Source organism: Phascolarctos cinereus, unplaced genomic scaffold (assembly GCF_003287225.1).
Source record: "Phascolarctos cinereus isolate Bilbo 61053 unplaced genomic scaffold, phaCin_HiC Scaffold_2;HRSCAF=192, whole genome shotgun sequence".
NCBI lineage: Eukaryota > Metazoa > Chordata > Mammalia > Diprotodontia > Phascolarctidae > Phascolarctos > Phascolarctos cinereus.
The window spans coordinates 151,112,061-151,135,863 of record NW_027555625.1 but is presented as its reverse complement, the minus strand read 5'-3'; the positions used below and the strand labels follow the sequence as shown (position 1 = coordinate 151,135,863).

Below are 23,803 nucleotides of genomic sequence, written 5' to 3'. Positions count from 1 at the left end.
GTTCTTTTTTCATGTGTGTATCTTCTCTCCCTGGCTGAATGATATGTTCCCTGATGGTTTGGAACATGTCTTCTATGATTTTCTATTCCCCTATAAAATGCCTAGTGCTATACCTGGTACATTCTAAGGGCTGAGCCAGTATTTGTGGATTGACTGATCCAACTGATTTCAGTGTTTGAAACCTGCAAGTAAAGGGTTTTGACTCTTTATTACTGAAGACCCAGCACCGGTGTCAAATCTTAGATGTTATTGGCCTTGAAAATGAAGTACATATACCTCTTAGGAGGGTGAAAAGCACAGACGACCTTACGCTGAGGATAAATAATCAGAGTTTCCTAGAAGGCTGAGGAACCTCGTCTCGGCAAATAAAGCACTGTCTGAGCAAGCAGATATTTTTTTTCTAAGTTTGCTGTGCTCATTGGCCAAGATTTTCTTCCTCATCTTCACCTCTTCTTTGGGCTCTACAAGGAAGCATGTATTATTTGTTTACGTGGGCAGAGTTAATACTTAGGCAACTTCGCCGGAGACCAATAGCTCCCTGGGGCCTGAGTGATGCGTCCCGGTGCTGTGGGAGAGCCTGTAAGGCAAGCCAGCTACGAGACTACAGGAGTTGTTTCGTTTTCACTAAGGAGTTTTATTCTGAGTTTATTTACTAACTCTCATCCCAGGGGCGAAATAAAAAAGAATGGGAGGAGAGGGAACTGTCTAGATCCTGAGGGAACAGAGTCAAGAGCTCTTCCTAGCTCGAATTTATAACACAGACACAATAGGGATACAATAGGCGTGGAGATGGGGGTGAGGGGTAGGGGAGAGGATGGAACCAGGGTGGAATGTAACACCCTATTCGAGTCCGCAGGTCCCAGCTAGCTGCCCAGTGCAAACTGATCGCCTACCAGCCAACCCAGCGTGTAAGGGTAAATACAAGGCTACCGCTCGAAGGAAGGGAAAAGCGTCCTCCGAAAGTCTTCCAGCCTAGGGCTTTAACCTGTCATCCTAAACAGCAGCTGGGAGGACTTGCTCTCTCAATCCGCCTCACGAAGCTGGCAGGAAAGCAGCATTCCGGGGTGAGGTGGGGGTGGGGAGGGGGCCCGCAAGTGCTCTGAAGAGGTGACAATAGTCAGGAGCTGTCAGAGTCCTGACTGGTCAAAGTATTGAAGACAAGTTTCTTGTGCCAGAGATTCTTAGGGTCTTTGTGGGAGGATCTATGGTTTGCAGTGGGAAGGGGATACTAGAAGGTGACGTGGCTCCTGACTTTGCTAGAGACTGCTAGGAATAAATGAGGTAAAAGTGGAGAGGAAGCCAGAGGAATTGGGGGTGGGTTGCATGGGGAGGTTGGCTAGGGGACCTGGGAGTCATGAATTTGTTGGGACAGGTTGCTGAGTGGCCAAATTACTGAGGGACTTGTGTCCGTGTTCTAAGGGTTGCTAGGAGGCAGGTGACCAAGGTTGCTAGGGCAAAGTGTAGGAATGGGCTGGTAATGGACTGGTCGTGGGTTCAAGGAAAAAGTAAACTGTGGGGGAAACGGGGAGAAGGAATAGTCCCCGTTACCTCACCCCATACCTCAAATGCCAACACCCCCCCATCCCAAGCCTTACCCGACACGTTTAACTGGCCTCCCAGGAACCAGCTGATCTTGCCCTGGTTGAAATCACAGTCCTCGACTGTGTGGTAAGGGGTGTCCCACACCAGCGTGTCCCGGGCAAGGCGCCCCCAAAATACTTGGGGCTCTCTGACAGCCTGCTCGCACAGCTTCGCGTAAGTGTTGAGGCTCCGTAACACCGCTGGGGCGGCGCTGCTGGCCCTTTTCCGGGCAGCCCAGAGGCCCGGGCTGCCGCCGCCCAAGAACCGGCGATGCAGCTGCAGGGGCAGCCCCTGCCCCCAGCTTCGCGACCCCCTGTTCCCCGGGAGCACCCAGAGGCTCCCGCACAGATTGCGGAGCAGTCTGCGGCCCCCGCCGCTGCCGCAGGCGCACAGGCTCAAAGCAGTCATAGCGCTTACCCACCCCCAGACCCGGCTTCCCTGGAGCCCCCTCGGATTCTGGCACAGCACCCCAAGACGGCTGCAAACTAGAAGAACTCAGCGAGGCGCGGACCAGAGCCAATAACGGGCTCCTCCCACTCTTCTCAGTCCCGCCCAACTGCCAGTTCTTCGGAGAAGGGCGGGGTAGGGGGAAGGGAGGGACGGAAGGGCCGGGGGTGGGGAAGGGGGAGGAGAGATAGAGTGTGAGAAAGAGAAAGAAGACGCTTAGCTCCCTATTCCTCCTGTGGTGGTGAGCTGGAGGGAGCCTTGTAGTGACTCTCTCCTTCCTTCCTCTTGGATCTCACCTCCTTGTCAGATCCCTTCCTCTTCTGGAGTCCGCCTCCCCGAGTTCAGTTATCTTTACACCCCCCCCACCCCTTTCCTGCTGTCATCTTGGGGGAAGGAGGGAATTAGGGGAGGCTATGATTACAGGAAAAGGAGGATTTGGGGCTTCGAGAGCATCGAGGTTCTAAGAGGCAGTCCTCGGTACCTGGTTTTTGGAGGAGATGAAGGCAGCTTTGTGGAATGTAAAGTTGAAGTTTTGCTTTGGTTTCATTTTGTAGGTTGTTCTTGAGCCTAGCAAAACAAGGCTGTCATCTGGATCTCATACAATCTTAGATGTGGGAGAGACCATAGGAATCCTTGAGTCCAAAATGGAAGTTTACAAAGATGATGACTTGTTTAAGGTCACAAAGCTATGGAGGTCCAGAGAACTTGTTGGTTATCATGTTTCAAGGTCACAAAACTGATAAAGTAAATGAGAGAGTCAGACTTTGAATCCACGTCTACCTAGCTCTTGATCCAGTGCTTTTTTCACTATATCTATCTTTAAGGGGAAGACGGTGGGGTTGGAGAGACAGAGACAGATAGATAGATAGAGAGAGAGAGAGAGAGAGAGAGAGAGAGAGAGAGAGAGAGACAGAGAGACAGAGACAGAGAGACAGAGAGAGACAGAGAGACAGAGAGGATGCTTATTGTCCTCACTCCCCTGGGGGGGGTGCCTACTTCCAGTTTCCCCTCTTCAATCCATCCTCTGCTCAGCTGCCACCTTAAGTCTCCAAATGCACAGGCATCACTTTTCTGTCCAAAAACTTTCAATGGCTTTCTAAGCCTCAAGCTTAACCCTTCACAACTTCTCACCAACCTACTCCTTCTGCCTTAGTTAATAGTATTCCCCCTGACATACTCAGTACTCCATCTCCTGTTTCTTTGTCCCTCCTACCTAGAATGCATTCCTTCTTCCCTCCCTAAAAGATTCCTTCTGTTACTTCAAGGCTCAACTCAGGTGCCATCTCCTCTTAGAAGCCTTCCCTGATGCCTCCCCATTTGTTAATGCTCTTTCTCTTTCTGAAATTCCCTTGTATTTACTTATCTGTGTTTCTTAAATCTCCCCAGTACAATGGTAAGCTCCTCAAGGACTTTGGTTTTTGTTTTTAAATCCTAGGGCCCAGCACCTCACATTGCATAACTAGGATGTGAAATAAATGTTTATGGAAATGTTGAACATTGATGATGTGGAGAAATGTACCTGGTCAAGCAAACAACCAAATGTAAATACTTTACATACAATTTTTTTTTCAGATTGAAAATTCTCTGAATATTTCCCCTACTGTTCTACCTTGCCACCAAAGTACTGCAAGCTAAATATAGCCACAAATGCATGTGGCCAGCATAAAGTGGTACAGACCAAATAATCAGAGTACTCACCAGGTAGTCAGCATTCTTGGAAGTAATCTTTCTAACAAAAAGAGTTGTTCAAACATGGACAAGGTGGGGAGTTCCATGAAGTGTACAAGCAAAGGCTGAGTGACCACCTATCAGGGATGTTGTGAAGGAGATTTTGGCAAGGGTGGAAGGCTGGACAAGATGCCCTTTCAAGCCCTTTCCAACTCTAAGCTTCTCTTATTCAAAGAAATGATTCCTGGCCTTCAATTCAAGAATAAACTGTCAAATGAATCAGAGTATGGAGGACACTGAGATTCTAACCCAGTTCCTTACAATGATTTGTTTGTCTTAGGTAAATCATTTCATCTTTCCTGGCTTCAGTTTTCCCATAAACTCTTTAAAAAGGAGAAAAGATAAGAGCAGAAAACCAATTTGTCATTCATTACCTTATAACATTTTAGGGAGACTGCCCTTAACTCAGTGGTTGTTGGTGCAAGGCCCAAAAATGAGAAATAGAAATTTGGCTGAGGACATATTACATAGTTCCCAATCCCCTCTATCTTGATTTCCTCTATAGACCTTACTCCCTTACTCTAATCTAGGAGGGCAGCGTTGGGGAAAGCAATAGGAAAGGAACCCTAACTACAAATGCTTCTACTCATATTATTAAGGATTCCATCTTGTCCCAGTTTCATAATAGTCTCTACTCTGTTTGATTCACCTATAAAAATATAAAATCTGAAAACTATAAGGAATCGTGAATTCTTCTAATCAAGGGGTCTAAACCTCTACCATGGAACCCATTGGCTGTCTGGTGAAGCCTATGGACTTCTTCTCAGAATAATGTTTTTAATTGTGTAAAATAAAGCATGTAATTTTACAAAGGAAAACAATTATATTGAAATACAGTTATCAAAAAAAAATTTAAGCTCAACGACCCCAGATTAAGAACCTCGGATCTATCTCACCCTCCTGCCTCCAGGCAGAAATATACCTCTAGATAAAGTCTGTTCCCATTCCAGATCAAGAGGGGACTAAAAGGAAAGAAAGAATAAGAACCTATAGGAACAGGTGCCAACTGAGGGGAATGTGCAGGGACACAATGCAATATTTGGAAAGATTAGGCAAGAATCTAATTATAGACACCAGGCTGAGCAGTATTATTTTATTCTAGGACCTTCTGAAAGTTTCTAAACAAAGGAGGGACATAGGCATACCTGTGCAGCAATGAGGTGAATTTGGCAGCTGTGAAGAAGATGAAGCAGAGAGGGGAGAAACTGGCAGCATGGACCTTGCTCTAATACCACCTGAATGACCTCAGGCCTCAGCTATAACCTCCCTGGGCCTCAGTTTCCTCATTTATAAAATAAAGGGGTTAGACTAGATAACCCTTAAGGTCCCTGTCAGCTCTGGATTTATGACCTTATGAGCCACTAAGTTGGGGCTTAAGTTATTACAGACAGATGTTTTAGGAGGCCATTGCAATTGTTCCAGGTGGAGGGAATGTATTGAGATAGTGGCTATGTGAGACAGAGAAGTGGACAAATGTGAGAGAAGATTTGACAGCTGATAAGTGTGATGGAGAGAAGACTAAAGGACGGCTTTACTCTTTGCAAACCTGGGTGCTAGAAAGATGAGAAATAAATGAATGGTGCCTAAATGTCAGAGGAGAAGAAAAAAGAACAGCTGAGCTTTCCCCCATACCTCCTCCACAAAGATCTAATAAATGCATCAGACTGAGTCCTAATTGGGAAATCCAAAGGAAAAAATCCACAATGAGTCGTTTTTCTAGCCTGAATCAGCATAGGGAGACAGATAAAGTTGTTGGTGGACCCTGGGGACAAGGCATCAGGACTGTGCCAAAGAGCAAGGAGAGGTCCTAAAGTCATAATGGGGCATTGTGCTCTTGTACAGGATGTGGGCACAGGTGCCAACTGACAGCTCTGTCACTCATTCCCCAGGTCCTGATCACAAATCCAGGATGGACTAAAAAAAGGACCTGTATCTATTGGTGGGATTCCAGGGTAAAGAGCAGCCTCGTGCCCTAGTCTATGTACTAAGCAAGGAAAAAGATCAGTAGCAATTAGTAACTGTGTGGCTATGACCCTGGAGAAGAGCACAGTCTCAGAGCCAGCCTCAAGGTCAGTCTGAAGCCTACAGGGGCATAACCAGGGCCAGAATCTCAGAGCCTCCCAATTTACTGATAGGGACTGAGTCCAGCAGCAATCTACTGGATCTACCAACCAGAGGAAAAACAAAAGGAGTGTTATGTAGATCCAAACCCAGGGCAAGAATTTGCAGAGGCCAAGCCAGAAAAGCGGTGATCAGCCTTTGCGCTGGAGTACAGCACTTTGGAAGCAGTGAAAGCCTACAGGTCCTCAGCCAGAGCTGTTCCTGAGATCCTGGATATATATAACACCCAATATCCCAAGAAAATAGAAGCAGGTCCCAAGAGGACAAAAGCTCAACCAAGACATTCCCCTCAGAAGGGTATATAGAACCTGGCCCTAACATCAATTCTAAAGGTAGGAAGGAGGCTAGAAGAACGAATAAACACAAAAAGAATGTCACCATAAAAATCTGCTATGATGACAGGGATGCTCAAGATACAAACCCAGGAAAAGATAATGACTCCCAAACATCTACAAGCAAAGCCCAAACAAAAACAAACCTTGGGCACAAGTCTGACTAGAATTACTAGAAGAAATATCAAGAGTTTGTTTGTTTTTTAATTAACTTAAAAACCAAATGAGAGTGCTAGATAAAAATATGGGGAAAGAAATGAGAGCTTTGAAAGAAAGATTTGGAAAAAAGAATTAAAAGTCTGGAACAAAAGGTACAAAACTTTACCCAAGGGGGAAAAAAACTCTGAAAATTAGAATGATCAAATAGAAGCTCATGACTCCATGAAACTTCAAGAAATAGTAAAGCAAAATCAAAAGACTGAAAAGGATAAGATAGAGAAATTCCAACTAAAATAACTATAGAAAGTATAAAATATTTGGGAATCTACCTGCCAGCACATACACAGGAGCCATATGAATACAACTACAAAACATTTTTTACATAAATAAAGACATCTAAATAACTGGAGAAATATTAATTGCTCATTGGTAGGCCAAGCCAATACAATAAAAATTATGCTACTAAGTAATCTAAATTAATTTCCTTATTCAATGCCAGATCAATCACATTACTAAAGGATTTACATATGTTATATAACTAGAAAAAATAAGAACAAAATTCATTTGGAGATACAAAAGGTCAAGAATCACAAGGAAATCAACGAAAAGAAGCAGGAAGGAAGGGGCCTAGCAGTCCCAGATCTCAAACTATACTACAAAGCATTAATCATAAAAACAATCTGGGACTAGTTAAAAAATAGAGAGGTTGATCAGTGAAAGAGATTAACTACATGACATTAAAAAAAATTAGCACAATAGCCTAGTGTTTGATAAATCCAAAGATCCCAACTATTAGGGCAAGAACTCACTATTCAACAAAAATTATTGGAAAAACTGGAAAGTGGTTTGGCAGTACCTAGATTTAGACCAACATTTCACTCATACCATGTACCAAGATAAGCTCCAACTAAGTTCATGACTTAAAGGAGGACATCATAAGCAAAATAGAAAAGATGAAATTGCATTATAGAAGAAGAGTTCGTAGCCAAATGAGATGAAGAAGATCACAGAAGGGAAAATATACAATTCTGATTACACAATGTTAGAAAGCTTTTGTACAAGCAAAACGCAGCTAAAATTTGAAGAGAACAGGCAATGGGGGTGGGGAATCTTTGTAGCAAGTTACTCTGATAAACATCTCATTTCTGAGATTTGTAGGAAACTGGTAGAAATTTATAAGAATGAGAACTATTTCCCAATTGATAAATGTTGAAAAGATATGAGCAGGCAGTTTTCAGAGGAAGAAATCCAAGCTATCAGTAGGCATATGAAAAAATACTCTAAATCACTGATAATTAAAAATTTTTAAATTAAAAGAATGCTACAGTTCTATCACATGCCCATCAGCTTGGCAAAATTAAAAACAAAAAGAAAATGACAAATGCTAGAGGGACTATGGGAAAGCAGGTACGTTATTGGTGGATCTATGAAATGGTTCAGCCATTCTGTAAAGCAATTTGGAACTGTGCCCCAAAAGCTATTAAACCATGTAGATCTTTTGATTCAGCAATATGACTTCTATGCCCCAAAAGAAATTAAAGAAGAAAAGGACACATATATAGAATATTATTTTTAGCTGCACTTTTTGTGGTGACAAAGAACTGGAAACTCAGGAGGTACCCATCAATTGGGTAATAGCTAAACAAGCTATGGTATATGAATATGATGGAATCCTATTGTGCTATAGTGAATGAAGAAGCAGACAACCTCAGAAAAACATGAGAAGATTTTTGAGTAAACTGATAAAGTGGAGTAAACAGAACTGGAAAAACAATTTATATAATAACAACAATATTATAAATACAACTTTGAAAGATTTGGGGACTCATGCCCGCAATGAGCAGTTACAATTCCATAGCACTCATGATGAAATATGCTGCTCATTTCCTGAAGAGAGGTACCAGACTCAGACTATAGATCAATACACTTTTTTTTTCAACATGGGGATTTGTTTTGCTTGACTACACATGTTTGTAACAAGGCATTTTGTTTTTCTTTCTTTCTCAGAGGGCTATGGGAAGGAGAGAAAGAAGAACATTTGAAAACTGTAAAAATTAATTTTTAAAAAGAAAAATAGGTTAAGTGTGAAAGCAGGATGGATTTGGAGGGAAATATAATGAATTCTGCTTCAAACATGTTAATTTTGATGCAAAATGAAGGGTATGAGGAAACGGGAGGGGGGATGGTTGGGGGGGGGCTTTTTCTTGCTAAAGTTGTTACATATTTCCCCACCTTAGTATTAAAACATAATCAACAAGAAAGATGTTAAAAAGTGGAAGTGTTTTGAAGTAGTTTGTTGGGCAATTTAATTTGGGGAAATATTAGTTCCCATATGCAATGAAAATCCACAGGAGGGGGGATGATTTCCCTCAGGGAGGGCCTCTTGTAAAAGAATCTTAGAACTCTGAAATTGGAAGAGAACTTAGACATTAATTCAACCCCTTTCTGGAGGGAGAGGTTTGGGGAAGATCCAGATCTGTGATTTCACCAACATAAGAAATTCTCCAAGTGGAAGCTCCCTCCACAGGCGCAGGTCATTGACTCATTTTCAGCTTCTGGTCTCAGAGGATTGTCCTAGGCACTGAGAAATTAAATGTCTCAACCATGGTCACAGCTACTGTGCCAGAAGCAATGCCCAAATTTCCCTAAAGTCACTGTGCCAGGAAAGACAAGGAAACTGACTCAGAGAGACAAAGAGATTTGTCTAAGCTCACCTAAAGGGTTAGTTTAAAGAAATAAAAAACCTAGGACAAGTTCCTAGATGTCCTGGCTCCTAGCCCAAAACTTCTCTCCACTCAATAAACTGCAAAATTTGACATGAGCAAAATTTGACATGAACTTGTGTTACCTCCAGATGAAGATAAGTGACTGAGTAGATATGGAAGATATTTTTAACCCTGGAGTAGGTCTATGCTTTCTACAACCTATGAATTAATTAACCATTACCTAACCATTTCTGTCCCAACTGAACCACACTCTGGGCACGAGAGGCCCAAACCTACTCCCTCCAAGCTGCTATACCTATTCTATATTTCACAGATTTTTTGTCAATGTCGCCTGGAACCATGATAACTGGAGCTATTGAAATTATAGATGGAACAGGACTAGACTGCTTCCACTTATCCCAATGAGGAAACTCCCCAAAGCCAAAGGAAGAAGAGTTTCTAAGACAGTGGCAAGCAGTTTGCAGATGTGACTGTCTACTTTTTCTCCCTACTGTACTGCTTGGAAAAGTTCACATTAGCTTCCAGAAAATGACCAGAACCTTTCAAGACACAAAACACATGTAACAACAGACCACTTACTGGTCTAAAGGACTAAGGGAACCATTTTTCACAAAAAGGCCCGAGGTCTGGACTGGCTCAGACTGATGGGAATGGGACCTGGACCCCTGAAAAGCCTTTGAACTTTCCCATACGTTTCAGCAGCCCAGATCTCTGGCATCCACCTGAGGCCCATCCCGGTGCAATCCTTTCAACTGTCCTTTCATTGTGGCCCTCAGACTCAGCCCAGCCTTTCTTTGTGTGGACCTGGCCCACACCAGGCCGCTTGCCACTCCTTAGTCTTATCCCGATCCTCCCACAGTCTTTCTGTGTAAAAATATCAATCTTATCCCCATTAAACTGCACAGATTCTCAAAATCTGGCCTGCTTATATTGGCAACACAATAAACCTTGTCCCTGACTGAAAAAAAAAAAGGCTTGAGTGGTTGAATTCTTTCAAGGTGGACCCACCCCCTACCCTTGCATTTTGGAGTTCCTAGCACCCCTAGGCTGCAACAAAACCATGCTCAGTCCCAGGGGAGATTAGTCTCTCAAGAGAAGGGTCAGACTTTTTCTTGTTGTCTTTGGCTCATACCAAAGACCCCGGGGAAAGCATTTAAAGCTTAAGTATGACCTAAATTTAGGATCTCCCTAAAGTGAATCAACAAGAGTCCCTTCTAGAAAAGTATTCAATGTAGTTTATAAAATATACATCAATGTATCAATATAGAATAATACAATATAGATCAGGTATGGGATAGCTATTGATTTCCTCTGTACATGAAAAATCCAGGAAACACAAACACAAGGTGACAAAGACTTAAAACATGAAACAATAACAGATAATTTCTATTATATTACTCTAGGAGGTTGACACTTGAAACATTAAACGTTTAGTGGGACTGTGAACAACCATTTCACCTTCACTTCAACTCTGTACTATCTGAACAATTCCCTCAAGGTCCATATCTTCTGGCAAGCTGGGACTCATTTGAGTCCAGTGTCCTGAAGGTGCTCATCTTCTCTGAGATGAGTATTAACTACACGAAACTCTTTCTGCCAGTCATCTGTAAACAGGAATTCCTAAAATACTCTCCCAAAAAGAATGTCTCTCATGATCACTGTGTTCAGTCATCTGTACTGAGAGAAAACACACATACACACACACACACACACACACACGCACACACGCACACACACGTAGGCAAGGAAGCCAAGTGCCAAAGATTCAGACTGAGTATAACCAAGGCAGGATATGTACTGACTACTGCGTAACATCAGCTCAGTAGTTGCTAAAGTTGGGAGAAGAGTTTTTTGAGAATGGGGGAAACACAGGCATATTTGTAGGCAGTAGGGAAGAAGCAAGTAGACAAGGAGAGATTGAAAATGAGTGAGAGAGTGGGTTTGACAGAAAGGGTCAATCTGTTGGAGGACATGGGGTGGTATAGTGAAATTGCAGTCCACTAAAACCCACAAATCTTCTCAGATAATCACGTCTAACTATGCTTTCTGCATCTTGCACTTGTTTAACTGATATTTTTAACCTAGGTATACAATTTTACTTTCTTACATATATTACATTCTACTTTATTAGGTTCAGCCCAATGACCTCTCAATATTTTGGGGGGGATCTTGACCCTATCATCCACTACATCCCTCTCAGCTTTGAGACATATGCAAATGTTATATGTATACTGTCCACACAAACTCACAGGGCCTTCTTCAGCTCTCCAGTGGCTGTCCCTAGGAACAAAAGCAGCCAGGCACCTCCAACCTCAAACGGAGGGACTCTTTCAGTGCACTTCACCCACCCTGCCACATTCCTAACAAGAATTCCCAGACCTTATCTCTGATGCTCCTATCTTTTGTAAGGTAGGCTTCGCAGGGAGGGAAAGTGAAGGGAACAATCATTTCTTAAGCACCTACTATATGCCAGGCATTATTTTAAGCCCTTTAACTCATTTTATGTTCTAGGCCATCATAGGATACAACATCACTACCTGCCATGAAGTTAGCCCTCAAGGGAGAAACTCAGTCAGTAATCACTTGCATTCCTCAGGGCTTCTCTATAAGTGCTGATACTCTGTTTGCACTCATTGCTGAATAGTTTGCATAGTCCTACCCCCTTAAACTTTTCTCATCTATGTGATTATGAACCTCTCGTTGCCATACTCAAGTCCCATTCCCCTTCACTACCTGCCTGCCTCTTTTCTCCCATCTACCTCAACTCCACCCTGCATCATCACTCCAGATCGTTGCACTTATACTCTCTCCTAATGTCCCCTCTGAATGGCATAGTCTATAATTGGCAAACTTCCTTCCATCCCAAACCTTTTTATTGCTCACTCTGTTCTTCTCCCAGTGCTCACTAAGATCTAGCTCTCCTTCTGACAAGGCATTCCTGGCCACCCTTTGTACTTTCATTGATATGCCCTGATTCACTCACTGGTCACTGGATGGGAGTTGGATTTGTTTTTACTTCCCATTGCCATATTCAAATATTATTTCTATAACCATCATTCAACATTTCCTCCTTTGAGGTTTATGTTATAGAAGAAATTTATCACCCAATCCAGACCCTTATGGCCATTATCTATTGACCCCAAAATCATGCTCCTTCCATTCTCAATGAATTCAATGCCTAACTTACAGTCCTTTTGTCCACCTCAAATCCTGCCCTACATTAAGGGGCTTCCAATAGCCTAACTTCCTAGTTCATTATACTCAATTTCCATAACCTATTCCTTCTTGTCACTTTAACTACACATCCTAGATCTTGTCACCACCCCCAATGGTTTTATATCAATGTTCATGAACTCCAAAATTTATTTATATGATCATAATATGTTGTCATACCATCTTTACCTTTCCCTATGCCTTACAACCCCTAACTCTGTTCTTTGTCCTCGCTGTGATCTCCACTCCCTCTATCCTTTGCCAGCCCCATTATCCCTTCACAGACTATGCTCTCCTCCTTTCCCTATCCTTTCTCTTGGTGAACCAGCTGACATCTACACCGGAAGTATCAAACACAAAACCTGCTGCTGCATGCAGCCTGAAGTACTCCCAAGTGTATCCCAAATCAAATTAAAATGTAATTGGTAAATATTTAGCAAAATAAATAAAAATGAAATAAAGCAGAGATAACATTACATTTTAAAACTGTCAATACATGACCTGTAGAATTCCTTATGTATGCTTTAGTGGCCCCCATTGCTATCTGAATTGGTCAGAACTGCTCTATGCTGTCCTCTATTCTTGAATCCTTTGACCCCATATCCTATCGTGACACACCAATCCTGGATTACTCCCACAGTCCACCTCCTTCACTCCTATTCTTGTGCTTCTAACGGAACTAGAGAAAAATCACAAAACTGCTCAATGGGTCCACTACAAACTTACGTAATCTCAACTGGGTCTTCACTGAAACAAGACAATCATTCTACTCCTCCCCAATTTATTCACTATCCCACTTACCACTATGGTTATTCTAAAACTTTTTTATCCCTCCTCCAACTTCCTACCACATCTCCTGCTCTCATCCTCTCTGCTGAGGACCTTGACTCTACTGGAAAAAAAAATTGAGGTCATTTCTCAAGAGCTTCCTCTTTTCCCCTCCTCATACCACATAACTTGGACATTTTCCCCTATTTCCTCCCTGTCTCTGATCAAGAAGTAGTGCCTTTTCAAGGCAAACCCTTTTACATAGCATCTTTGATGCCACCTCCCCCATCTTTTCCGGTAGATTTCCCCCACTAACATTCCTACTCCTTCTCAGTCTCCAGTGCTGGATCTTTACCCATGTCATGACTATTAACCATGGTTGTCCCCCAAGGCTCTCTTCTCCCTCTATAGCTATCTCCCTTGGTGATTTCATCAGTTCCTATGAGATCAATTATTATCTTTATGCACATGATTTCCAGATCTATATATCCATCCAAGTCTCTCTCCTGAGCTCTAGTCCTGTGTTTCCAACTGTCTTTTGGACATCTCAAACAAAATGTCTGGTAGACATGTCAAATTTAACATGTCTAAAACAAAACTCATTATCTTTTCCCCTAACACCTATCCTTCTTCTTAATTCCCTATTTCTGTCAAAAGGACTACCATCCTTTTAGTCAGGTATCCAAATTCAGCATCATCCTTGACTCTTCAGTATCTCACTTATATTGAATAATATGACAAACAAAATGACAAATCATGATGATTTTACCTCCTCATTTCTCACATCTATATCCACAAAGCTATCATCTCTTACCCCTAATCTTATATTGAATAATATGACAAATAAAATGACAAATCATGATGATTTTACCTCCTCATTTCTCACATCTATATCCACAAAGCTATCATCTCTTACCCCTAATCACCTCTATCTTGTGCTACTAACTGTTGCAGTAACCTCCTAATTGGTCTCCTAGCCTCCAGGCTCTTTCTTCTCCAGTCTTTTACCAACACAGCTGCTATATTGGTATTCCTAAACAAACAAACAAACAAACAAACAAAAACCCACTTCCATTGGCTTGCTGTTGCCTCTTGGATAAAATGCAAATGCTTCTCCTTGTGATATAAAACTCTTCCCACTCTGGCTCCAATATCTCAGATTTACTTCATATGGTGTCATCATTTTATTTCTCTTCATTTGTCTTCTCCCTTTTTCTTCTTTCTCCTTCTCTTTCCCTATGCCATTCTTTCTCCCTTCTCTCTCTATTACCTTCCTCAGATATCTATCTTTCAAAAACCAAGAATTGCCCCAGACTATGAAATAAAACTATGAAATAAAATTTGTCTTCCAAAATTCCTGCCTTCACTTTTAATGTTCCCCCACTTCTAATGTCCCACAATTCTTTTTCCAACAGTGCCCAGCATCCTATTACCTTAGACCTTCAATCCCTAACCTGTTCTACTCTTCTACTCATTCATCCCTAACTACCTACACTGCTATATTCCTTCTGCTACTCAGTAATATTTACCAGCACTTCACCCTCTCCAGTCTGCAACTAATCTAATCAATTAGTCCATGCTAATTTGCTGATAAGAGTCTCTGGGCAACAGATACATTTTTTACTATGACCTTTGAAGTGCCTACACCTTCACTGATTCAAAAACAACTCAAAGAGTGAGAATTTCAAATCAGATAGAATACGAAAACTGCACACATCAGGAAAGGACAGGTAGGGGAAAGTGTTCCCTTCAGTCATACACATTTGCCCACTCCTGTCTGAGCTTGATGAGCCAATGAGTAGGTAAAACTCATCTAACAAATTATATCTAACTAGGCCCAGCCCACAGTTCACTTCCATCTACCCAGACTTCTTAGAACATTTTCCATCTGCCATGGCATTATATGTACGCTATCTAACTCTTGTGCTGAGAACAGTAATCAAACCTAAATCAATACTATCATCACTTCTGGAAGGGTATGACTGTTGACCGTCCTATGGCTCTACTCCCATTCCTGTTACTCCTCAGATAAAAATTCCTTTTCTTGGTCACAGTTCCCATATATGGGTTATGTCCTCTGCATTTCACAAAGTCCTTGAAACCTTCTCACCCTGGAACTTTCGTTCCAAACCTCTGTGGTCTTCTTGCCCTGGAAGATCTCTCTGCCCCTGTGACCTCTGATTGGAAAGTACCCAGGCCAGCCATGTTCCCTCCCTTGTTCCTCTCCAAGCTCTGCTCTTACTCTGTGGACTTCTTTTTCCATTCTGCCTCTGAGCTAGTGCCTTCTGCCTCCTCCTCCTTTTTATGTGTTGCCTTCCTCTACTATAATGTAATCTCATTGAGGGCAGGGACTATCTTTTTGCTTATATTTGTATTCCCAGCACTTAGTATAATACCTAGCACACAGTAAGTTTTTAATAAATACTTGCTGACTTCACTTGACTCTAAGATCCCTTTCACCTCTAAATTTGTGATCCTATTAAAAATATTCTCTATTCCCCACTTCCTACAAAAAAAATATTGTTCTTTGAGTGAAACCCCTAGTCTGTCTTTTACTTATATATCTAAGCATGTATCCCAAAATGGAAAAGAACGAGAAACATTGTAGTCAGATAAAGTCACAATCTGAGAAATTATGATTTCATGCTCACCACATATGACATTCAAGATTAAAATACCAACAACAATGCCTTGGGCTTGCCTCGTGCTTTCTCCCAAAGGCCTAAACTTATTGTTCAGCAATTGGGAATGGCTAAACCACTGACATTTAAAATCAAATTTGCCCTCACCATTTCTATATGATGATGTATATGTATGTGTGTATGTATGTATACACACATATATATGTTGAATATTAATATATATTTTATATACTCACTTTTTATAGATGGAAAATAAAGAAGGCAGGTAAATTGACCCAAGCTCACATGACAGAGATGGAATCCAGATCTCCAGATTACCAATGCCGTCATTTCCACACTAATCTCCATGGCCTTGAGAGTCAAGGTCAGTACTCCATTAACTGTACACCATTCTGTTCCTCAAGATCAATTTCCTATCTAATCAATCAATCCACAAGCATTTATTTAGCACTTATTATGTTTAAGGCATAGTTCTAGGCACTGGGAATACAAGAACTAAGAAAGAAACTGTCCATCCCTTTTCTCAAGAAGCATACATTCTAATGAGAGAGACAAGTATGTAGGCACATATGTATATGTATGTATATATGTATATTTATATACATACATACATATATGTATGTATGTGTGTATACAGCACAAACAAGTGAATACATACAAATAAATCCAAAGTGATTACATGTAAGGTAATTCGGGAGCAAGGACACCAGCAACTGAGAGAATCAGGAAAGGCTTCATGCAGAAGATGATGATTTAGTTGCTTATCAAAGAGGGATTCTATAAAGTAGAGGTGAAGAGCAAGTATATTCTGGGCATGTAAGATGGCTAGAATAATAATAATAATATTATAATAATAAGCATTTATATAGCAATAAAAGGTTTCCAAAATATTTCATATACTTTTTCTCATTAGATTCTCACAACCCTGTGATATAGGTGATATTATTATCCTTATTTTCTAGATAGAGAAACTGAGACTCAGACAGGTTAGGTGACTTGCCCAGAGTCACACATCTAGTAAGTATCTAATGCAAGATTTGAACCAAAGTCTTCCTGATTCTTAGTCTGACAGCCCAGAGATGGCATATGGAGTGCTAGTATGAGGAACAGTGAGAAGTCCAGTTTGGTTTGCATTGCAGAGTTCAGGATGGTGAGTAAAGTCCAATGAGGCTGGAAAGAGAGTGTGAGACCCAGTTGTGTAGGACTTTGAAGGCTTAACAGAGGAGTAAACATTTTATCTCAGAACCAAGTCACTCAAGTTGATTGAGTGGAGGAGTGCTATGGTCAGATTTTCAATTAAGGAAAATTGCTTTTGCAGCCATTAGTAGAATTGACCAGAATAGTAAGAGACTTGAGTAGGTGAGACCAATCAGGAAGCTTTTGCAATGACCTAAGTGAAAGTGCCAGCCTGAAATAAGGTGTCAACTATGGGAGTAGAAAGAAGGAGTCACACACTAGAGATGTTGTAGAGTAGAAATGGTAAGATTTAGCAACTGATCACATATGTGATCAGAGGGAGTGAGAAGTGAAGGATAATGCCAAGATTATGAAAGTTAGAGGATTGGAAAGATGGTGGTGGCTTCAGAAAAAATAGGGAAGTTTGGAAGGGGGAACAGTTTGAGGGGAAAGATAGTTTAGTTCTGGGCATGCTGAGTTTGAGATGTCTCCAAGATACTCATTCTTTGTTTCTTTTGGCTAGGCAATGAGGTGAAGTGACTTGCCCAGGGTCACACAGTTAGTAAGTGTTATATGTCTGAGACCAGATTTGAACTCAGTCCTCCTGAATCCAGGGCCAGTTCTCTATCCACTGTGCCACCTAGCTGCCCCCCAGGATACCCATTCTTAAATATCCAATGGGCCACTGATGATACAGGAATGAAGATCAAGGGAGAGACTGGGGCTGGATATGAAGATTGGTGGGTTATATGCATAGAGATGACAGGGAGCTGATGAGGTTGCTGAGAGAAAATGTAGACAAAGAAGAGGAGCCAGTTCTAAAATGTTTATAGCAGCTCTCTTTTTGGTGGCAAAGAACTGGAAATTTCAAGGATGCCCATCAGTTGGAAAATGGCCTGAACTAGTTGTGGTATACGAGCATGATGGAATACTATTGTGCTATAAGAAATAATGAGCTCGATGATCTTAGAAAAATATGGATAGATTTGCATGAAATAACAAGGAGTGAAATGAGCAGAACCAAGAGAATATTGTATATAGTATCAGCAATACTGTTTTAAGAACAACTTTGAACAAATAAGTCATTTTGACTGTTATAAATACCCAAATTAACTACAAAGGACATATAAAAGAAGATACTATCTGCATGCAGAGAAAGAACTGATAAATAGTAGTATGTATAAAATGATTTTACATATATATGTATGTATACACTTATACATACATCATTTAAAAATAAGTACATACTATACATACTAAATATACTAAAAATACTTAAAAAGAATAGCAAGTTGTACATAATAGATTGCAGTTTCATGGGCATTTTTAATTATGTTATGAAAATGCTTGTTTTATTCCATAAATCAAAAATTTTTTTTTAATTTTAAAAGAAGGGCCAGGATAGAACTTGGGGGAATACTCACATTTTAGGGACATGATATAGATGATGAGGCAACAAAGTGAATAGAGAAGGAGCAGACAGGTAAAAGAAGTAGAATGTCATCAAAATCCAGAAAGGAGAGAGGGTCCAGGAGGAGAAATTGGTCAACAGAATCAAATGCAGCAGATAGGTTGAGAAGGATAAAGACTGAGAAAAGATCAGCAGATTTGTCAATTAAGACATTTTGGTGGCTTTAGAGAGAACAGTTTCAATTAAGTTATAAGAAAGCCAGACTACAAAGGGTTGAAGAGTGGGTGAAGAAAGAGACAGTGGAGGCAGCATAGATGGCTTTTTTAAAAATAGATTTTTATTAATATCTTTTGGTTTTCTTTGCCTAGATTTTTCCCTGTATCTCCCCCTCCCCACCCCAAGAGAGTTATCCCTTATAGTAAAAGATTTTTTAAATGAATATGAGGAAGAAGATAACATTCAACAAAGCCAAATAATACATCAAGGGGAAAACTGATATAATATACAGTGTTCTGCACCCAAGGAACACCCTTTTCCCCCACTTCTTCAAAGGAGCAAGAGAAAGTTAAGACAGCTTTTTCCAGCACCACTGGCAAGTGATTACTTCAGCAGTCATTGTAAGAAATACCAGTTACTCACTCATTCTAATAATCTGTTTAATGTCAAGACTATTCTCAATTCATATTAAGCTAATCAACTCTTCATTTCATTAAGCGATGAGTCATCATAAAAGAGTGAAAATAGGCTTGAATAAAGAACCAGAAGACCTGTTATCTAGTCCAGTCTTTGCTAGCCAGTATAGGACATTGGATAATGATCTACAAGGTCACAGAATTGAGAACCTGCAGAGAAGGGAAAGGAGCTCTGATATCACAGAGTCCATTTCCTCACCAAATCATAAAACTTCTCTGGGCCTTGGCTTCCTTATCTCTAAAGTGAGGCATCAGAACAGAATGACCTCTAAGGTCCTTTCCTGATCCAAACTTCTATACAATGTATTCTATTCATCAGAATCCAGCAAAAACAATAGCAATTTCTTTCTGGGTTCCCAAATTCAAATTCCTGCTTTTTTCCATCTTCCTTCTCTTTTCTGGAGCATCACATGATTACCGTTGAACTTCCCCTCTGCCGCAAAAAAAAAAAACTGTTTTCCTATTCTTTGTCTGTTCTTAGCTTCTGGTGAGGATAGGTCTAAATGTTTGACCATTTTTAATATCTAAAAACTTAAATTCCCAGTTTTGTCCCCATCTCTACTCCAGGCAAAGAGATAGGAATTCCTATTTGGAAAAAGGGGAAAGTGCTTCTGATGGTTGTAACATCCTTCTTCTCCAGGATTTTGCTTGGAGCATCAACCTCTGTCTTTGAAACCTAAACCCAAATAAACAGGAAGCAAAAGGGTTCTCTGCTCCAAGCCTAAGAAGCTTGTGTCTCTCAGAAGGCAGAGAGGAGGCTCAAGTGCTATGTGAAGCTCTCTATACTAGGCAGGAGAATTATACCGAGAATAAAATCATCTTACACTTAAGCTGAAATCATAGAGCTTGGCATTGGCTGTCATGTTTTGTGATTCATCATAGTAAAATTTTCTTTATTTGCAATGTGGCAGACAACCACATAGCATTTTACTCATAGCAACCTTAAGGGGTAGGTCTTATATTATTACTCTCTTGTATTACAGATAAGGAAACTCATAAAGGTTAAGTGACTTGCCCAAGGTCAGCCAGTTGGTAAGAGTTAAAGCTGGCAATTTTGCTTGCTGTCAGCAAGCAAATCTTCTAACTCCCAGTCCAGCATTCTTTCCACTACACCATACCTCTCAAGTAGTAGAGGAGGTAATTCTAAACCCAAAGGTCTGTTCCACTCCTAAATCCATTATTTTTGTTGTTGTTGAGGTAATCAGAGTTAAGTGACTTGCCCAAGGTCACACTGCTAGTAAGTGACTGAGGCTGGATTTAAACTCAGGTCCTCCTAAATCCAGGGTAGGTGCTCTATTCACTGTGCCACCTAGCTGCCCCTCCTTAACCCATTCTTAAAAGCAAGATAACTGTGTCCTGTGTCCTAAGGCTTGTTGTTCAGTCATTTCAGTCACTCTTTGTGACCCCATTTTGGGGGTTTTCTTGGTAAAGATACCAGAGTGGTTTTGCCAGTTCTTTCTCCAGTTCATTTTACAAATAAGGAGACTGAGGGAAACAGGGTTAAATGATTTCCCCGGGGTCACACAGCTAGCAAGTGTCTGAGGACAGATTTGAACTCAGGAAGATGAGTTTTCCTGACTCCAGGCCTGGCACTCTATTCACTGCACCACCTAGCTGCCCCTAAAGATATATTGTCTTAAGACAGCTAAGCAAGTTATTGGAAGTTTTGCCATATTACTAGGCATATTACCCATGCTGGGAAAATGGCAATTGTTGAAGTAAATCAGAAAGCACTTGACTTCTTAGATCCTTGCAGTTTCCCTTTTCTGACTGGTCTCTAACTCTTCCATCTTTCTCAAATGACGACTTTCTTCTTTAACAGGAGCAAGTAAGCAGATTTCTGACGACCTCCACTTCACAGTAGCTCCTGCCAAACTCTTCTGTCTGATAAATTCTCTCTCCCTCAGGGAGACTTAGGCTGTGGACCTCTGTTTTTGCTGTTTCCTCAATATATTGCACTTTAAAGTAGGGGCTTAGTTTGCTAATCTAGTGGTGGCCATCCTTGGTTTATTCAATTAGAGAAGATCTCCAGCTTTTCAAGGCTTACATTTCACAGCTCCAGTCATTCAAAGCTGTGTAATCAACACCTCAACTTCATTCAGCCCTGCCTTTCCCACTCGCTTGGCACTTCCTGCAGGCACCACACCGTGCTGCTGATAAATGACTCAGGGAAACGGCCAGAAGGGGAGAAAAGAAAGTGGCACCAGTTAGCTGGTGTTAAAAAATTTAATTTAATTTTAAAACCCTAGGGTTCATAGCTATTCAAAAAGCCCATAAACATTCCTAGATTGGAAATTCTGGCTTTCTAGTCATTTACAACTAGGACTTTTGGGATATCTTCAAATATCCCTGGACATCTAGTGGATGAACCACCCAAATTATCCCTGCCTCCCCCCCAAAAAAAAAACCTATTCTAAACTCTGACAGCAAGCAAAATTGCCAGTATAGTAAGAATCACAGGATCTGAGTTGGAAGGGTCCCTCAATGGCCATCTCATCCAGCCCATTCCCCAAAAGAATCCTCATTATAATGAACCCAAGCGGTTATTATATGGGCTCAGCCCATTCCACTTTGGGGTAGCTCTAATTGTTTGAATGCTTTTCCTTACATCAAGCCCAAATTTTCTTTTTTGTGACTTCTACCAATTGCCTTTCATATTATACATTTGTATTATCTATTCCTATCATAGGATCGTACATTTAGAGCTGCCAAGAACTTTAGAAGTCATCTAGTCCAACACCTTCATTTTACAGCTGAAAAAATGGATATTCCTCTAATTTAAATGGGCCAAAAACAACTAATGCCTCTAATATCTCTTCCACATAACAGCCCTTAACATTTTTGAAGAGAGCTATCAAGTAACCTGGACTCTCCTCTTTCCCAAGCTAAATACCCTCCATTCCTTCAAGTGAGTCTCATCAGGCATGACCTCCAGGCTCTTCACTGCCCTGGTCATCTTCCCTGGAATTCACTCCAGCTCATCAAAGTCCTTTCTAAAATTTGCTGGTCAGATCTGAACACAGTACTTTAGAATTTGTCTCATCAGGGAAGAGTATATCATGACTTTTTGTTGCTGTTGTTCAGTCATTTCTGAATCTTTGTGACCCCATTTTTGAGGTTTTCTTGGAAAAGATACTGAGTGTTTTTGCCATTTCTTTCTCCAGCTCATTTTACGGATGAGGCAGAGTTAAGTGACTTGCCCAGGGTCACACAGCTAGTAAGTGTCTGAAGCCAGATTTGAACTCAGGGAGATGAGTCTTCCTTCGTCTAGGCCTGGCACTCTATCCACTGCACCAACCTAGCTGCCACAAGGTGCTATTATTATCATTCACATTTTATAGATGAGGAAAATGGGGCTGAAAGAGGTTGCGCAGGGTCACGCAGCTAGTAAACATCTGAGACCAGATTTGAACTCGGGTCTTCCTGATTCCAGGGCCAGCATTCTATCCAGGGTGCCACCTAATTTAGGCATCAATAACATTTGTTCTAATTAGATTCATCCCAGTGTCCTGAACTGCCAAGATATGTTGGAATCTTGACTGTCATTCAATGTCTTAGAAATCCCATCCAGCTTTGTGTCATCTTAAAATTTAATAATCATGCTATGTCTTTAACCAAAAAAAAAAAAGGAAAAAAAATAAGTTAGCACAGATTGTTGAGGTACTCCAGTGGAGACCTCCTGCCAAGTTGCTATTGAACCATTAATGGCTACTCTTTGAATCAGGTCATTCAACCATTTCCAAATCCACTCATCTATCCCACATGTATGTATCTTTTCTCCAAGAATAACGTGAGATACTTCATCAAACATTTTTTAAAAATTAGAGAAACTGTATCTACAGCATTTCCCTGATCTACTAGTTTAGCAAACCTATCAAAAAGGGAAATAAGATTAAAACAGTGTGCCTTGTTCTTGCTGAAGCCCTTCTGGCTCATGATTACCATTTCTCTCCCTAACTGTTCACTAACCATCTTTTTTAATCAAACATTCTAGAATTTTGCCAGGGATCAAAGTCAAGCTCATTGGCCTATGGTTAGCAGATTCTGTTTTCTTCCCTTTAAAAAAAAATAATTTATACAGCATTTACCATTCTCTTGTCTCATTGTATTTCTCCCACTCTGACAGTCTTTCAAATCACTGATAGTGGTTCACCAATCACATCTGCATGTTTTTCTTGCTACCAAAGAAGATAGTTTATCTGGGCTAGGTGACTTGAATGCATTAAAGACAGCTGAGTAATCTCTTACTTTATTGTTATTATGTTTGGCACATAGTAAGTGCTTAATAAACATTTGTTGACTTGACTTGTTGACTTGACTCCCTCCATTGATTGTCACCCAATGTTCTCTACTGTGCTTCCCTCCTCTGGTTCTCAGATTTCCTCACATAAGTATATCTCCTTAACAGTAATGTTTTCTTTCCAGTCCCTTTCTTTTGAATAAGGCAAACCAACACAGAGCTCAGTCATGACTACAAACCTCATTGATATCTATGAGGCTCAATTTACTTCCTTGTGCTAGGAACTCTAGTTCTTTTTATCATAAGAGCATAGGTGCAGTGGTGAAGGGACCTCAGAGGTCATGTAAACAAACACCCTTATTTTACAGATAAGGAAACTGAAGTCCACAAGTGACTCGCCCAAGGTCACTCTGACAAAAAGCTAAGTTTTCCCCTAGCAGGGAGTCATAAATCACTACTTACTAGTCTCTTCTTCTGATCCTTTCTCAGTGGTCACTCTCACTAGTGAATCTATTGTATCATTCTTTGGAGAAAAAGCAGTTACTTCGTCCTCAAAACACACAGCTC

General features: G+C 40.9%; 1 protein-coding gene across 1 annotated transcript in view; it reads right to left on the bottom strand.

Moving 5' to 3' along the window:
- Positions 1 to 2,092, bottom strand: part of ACSS1 (acyl-CoA synthetase short chain family member 1) — an 80,259-nt gene extending 78,167 nt beyond the window's left edge. Inside the window, exon 1 of the mRNA XM_020987197.2 lies at positions 1,596 to 2,092. Coding sequence (XP_020842856.1) covers positions 1,596 to 1,989 — 394 coding nt within the window. The 5' untranslated portion in view covers positions 1,990 to 2,092. The remainder of the gene's footprint in view (positions 1 to 1,595) is intronic.
- Positions 2,093 to 23,803: the final 21,711 nt, after the last annotated feature.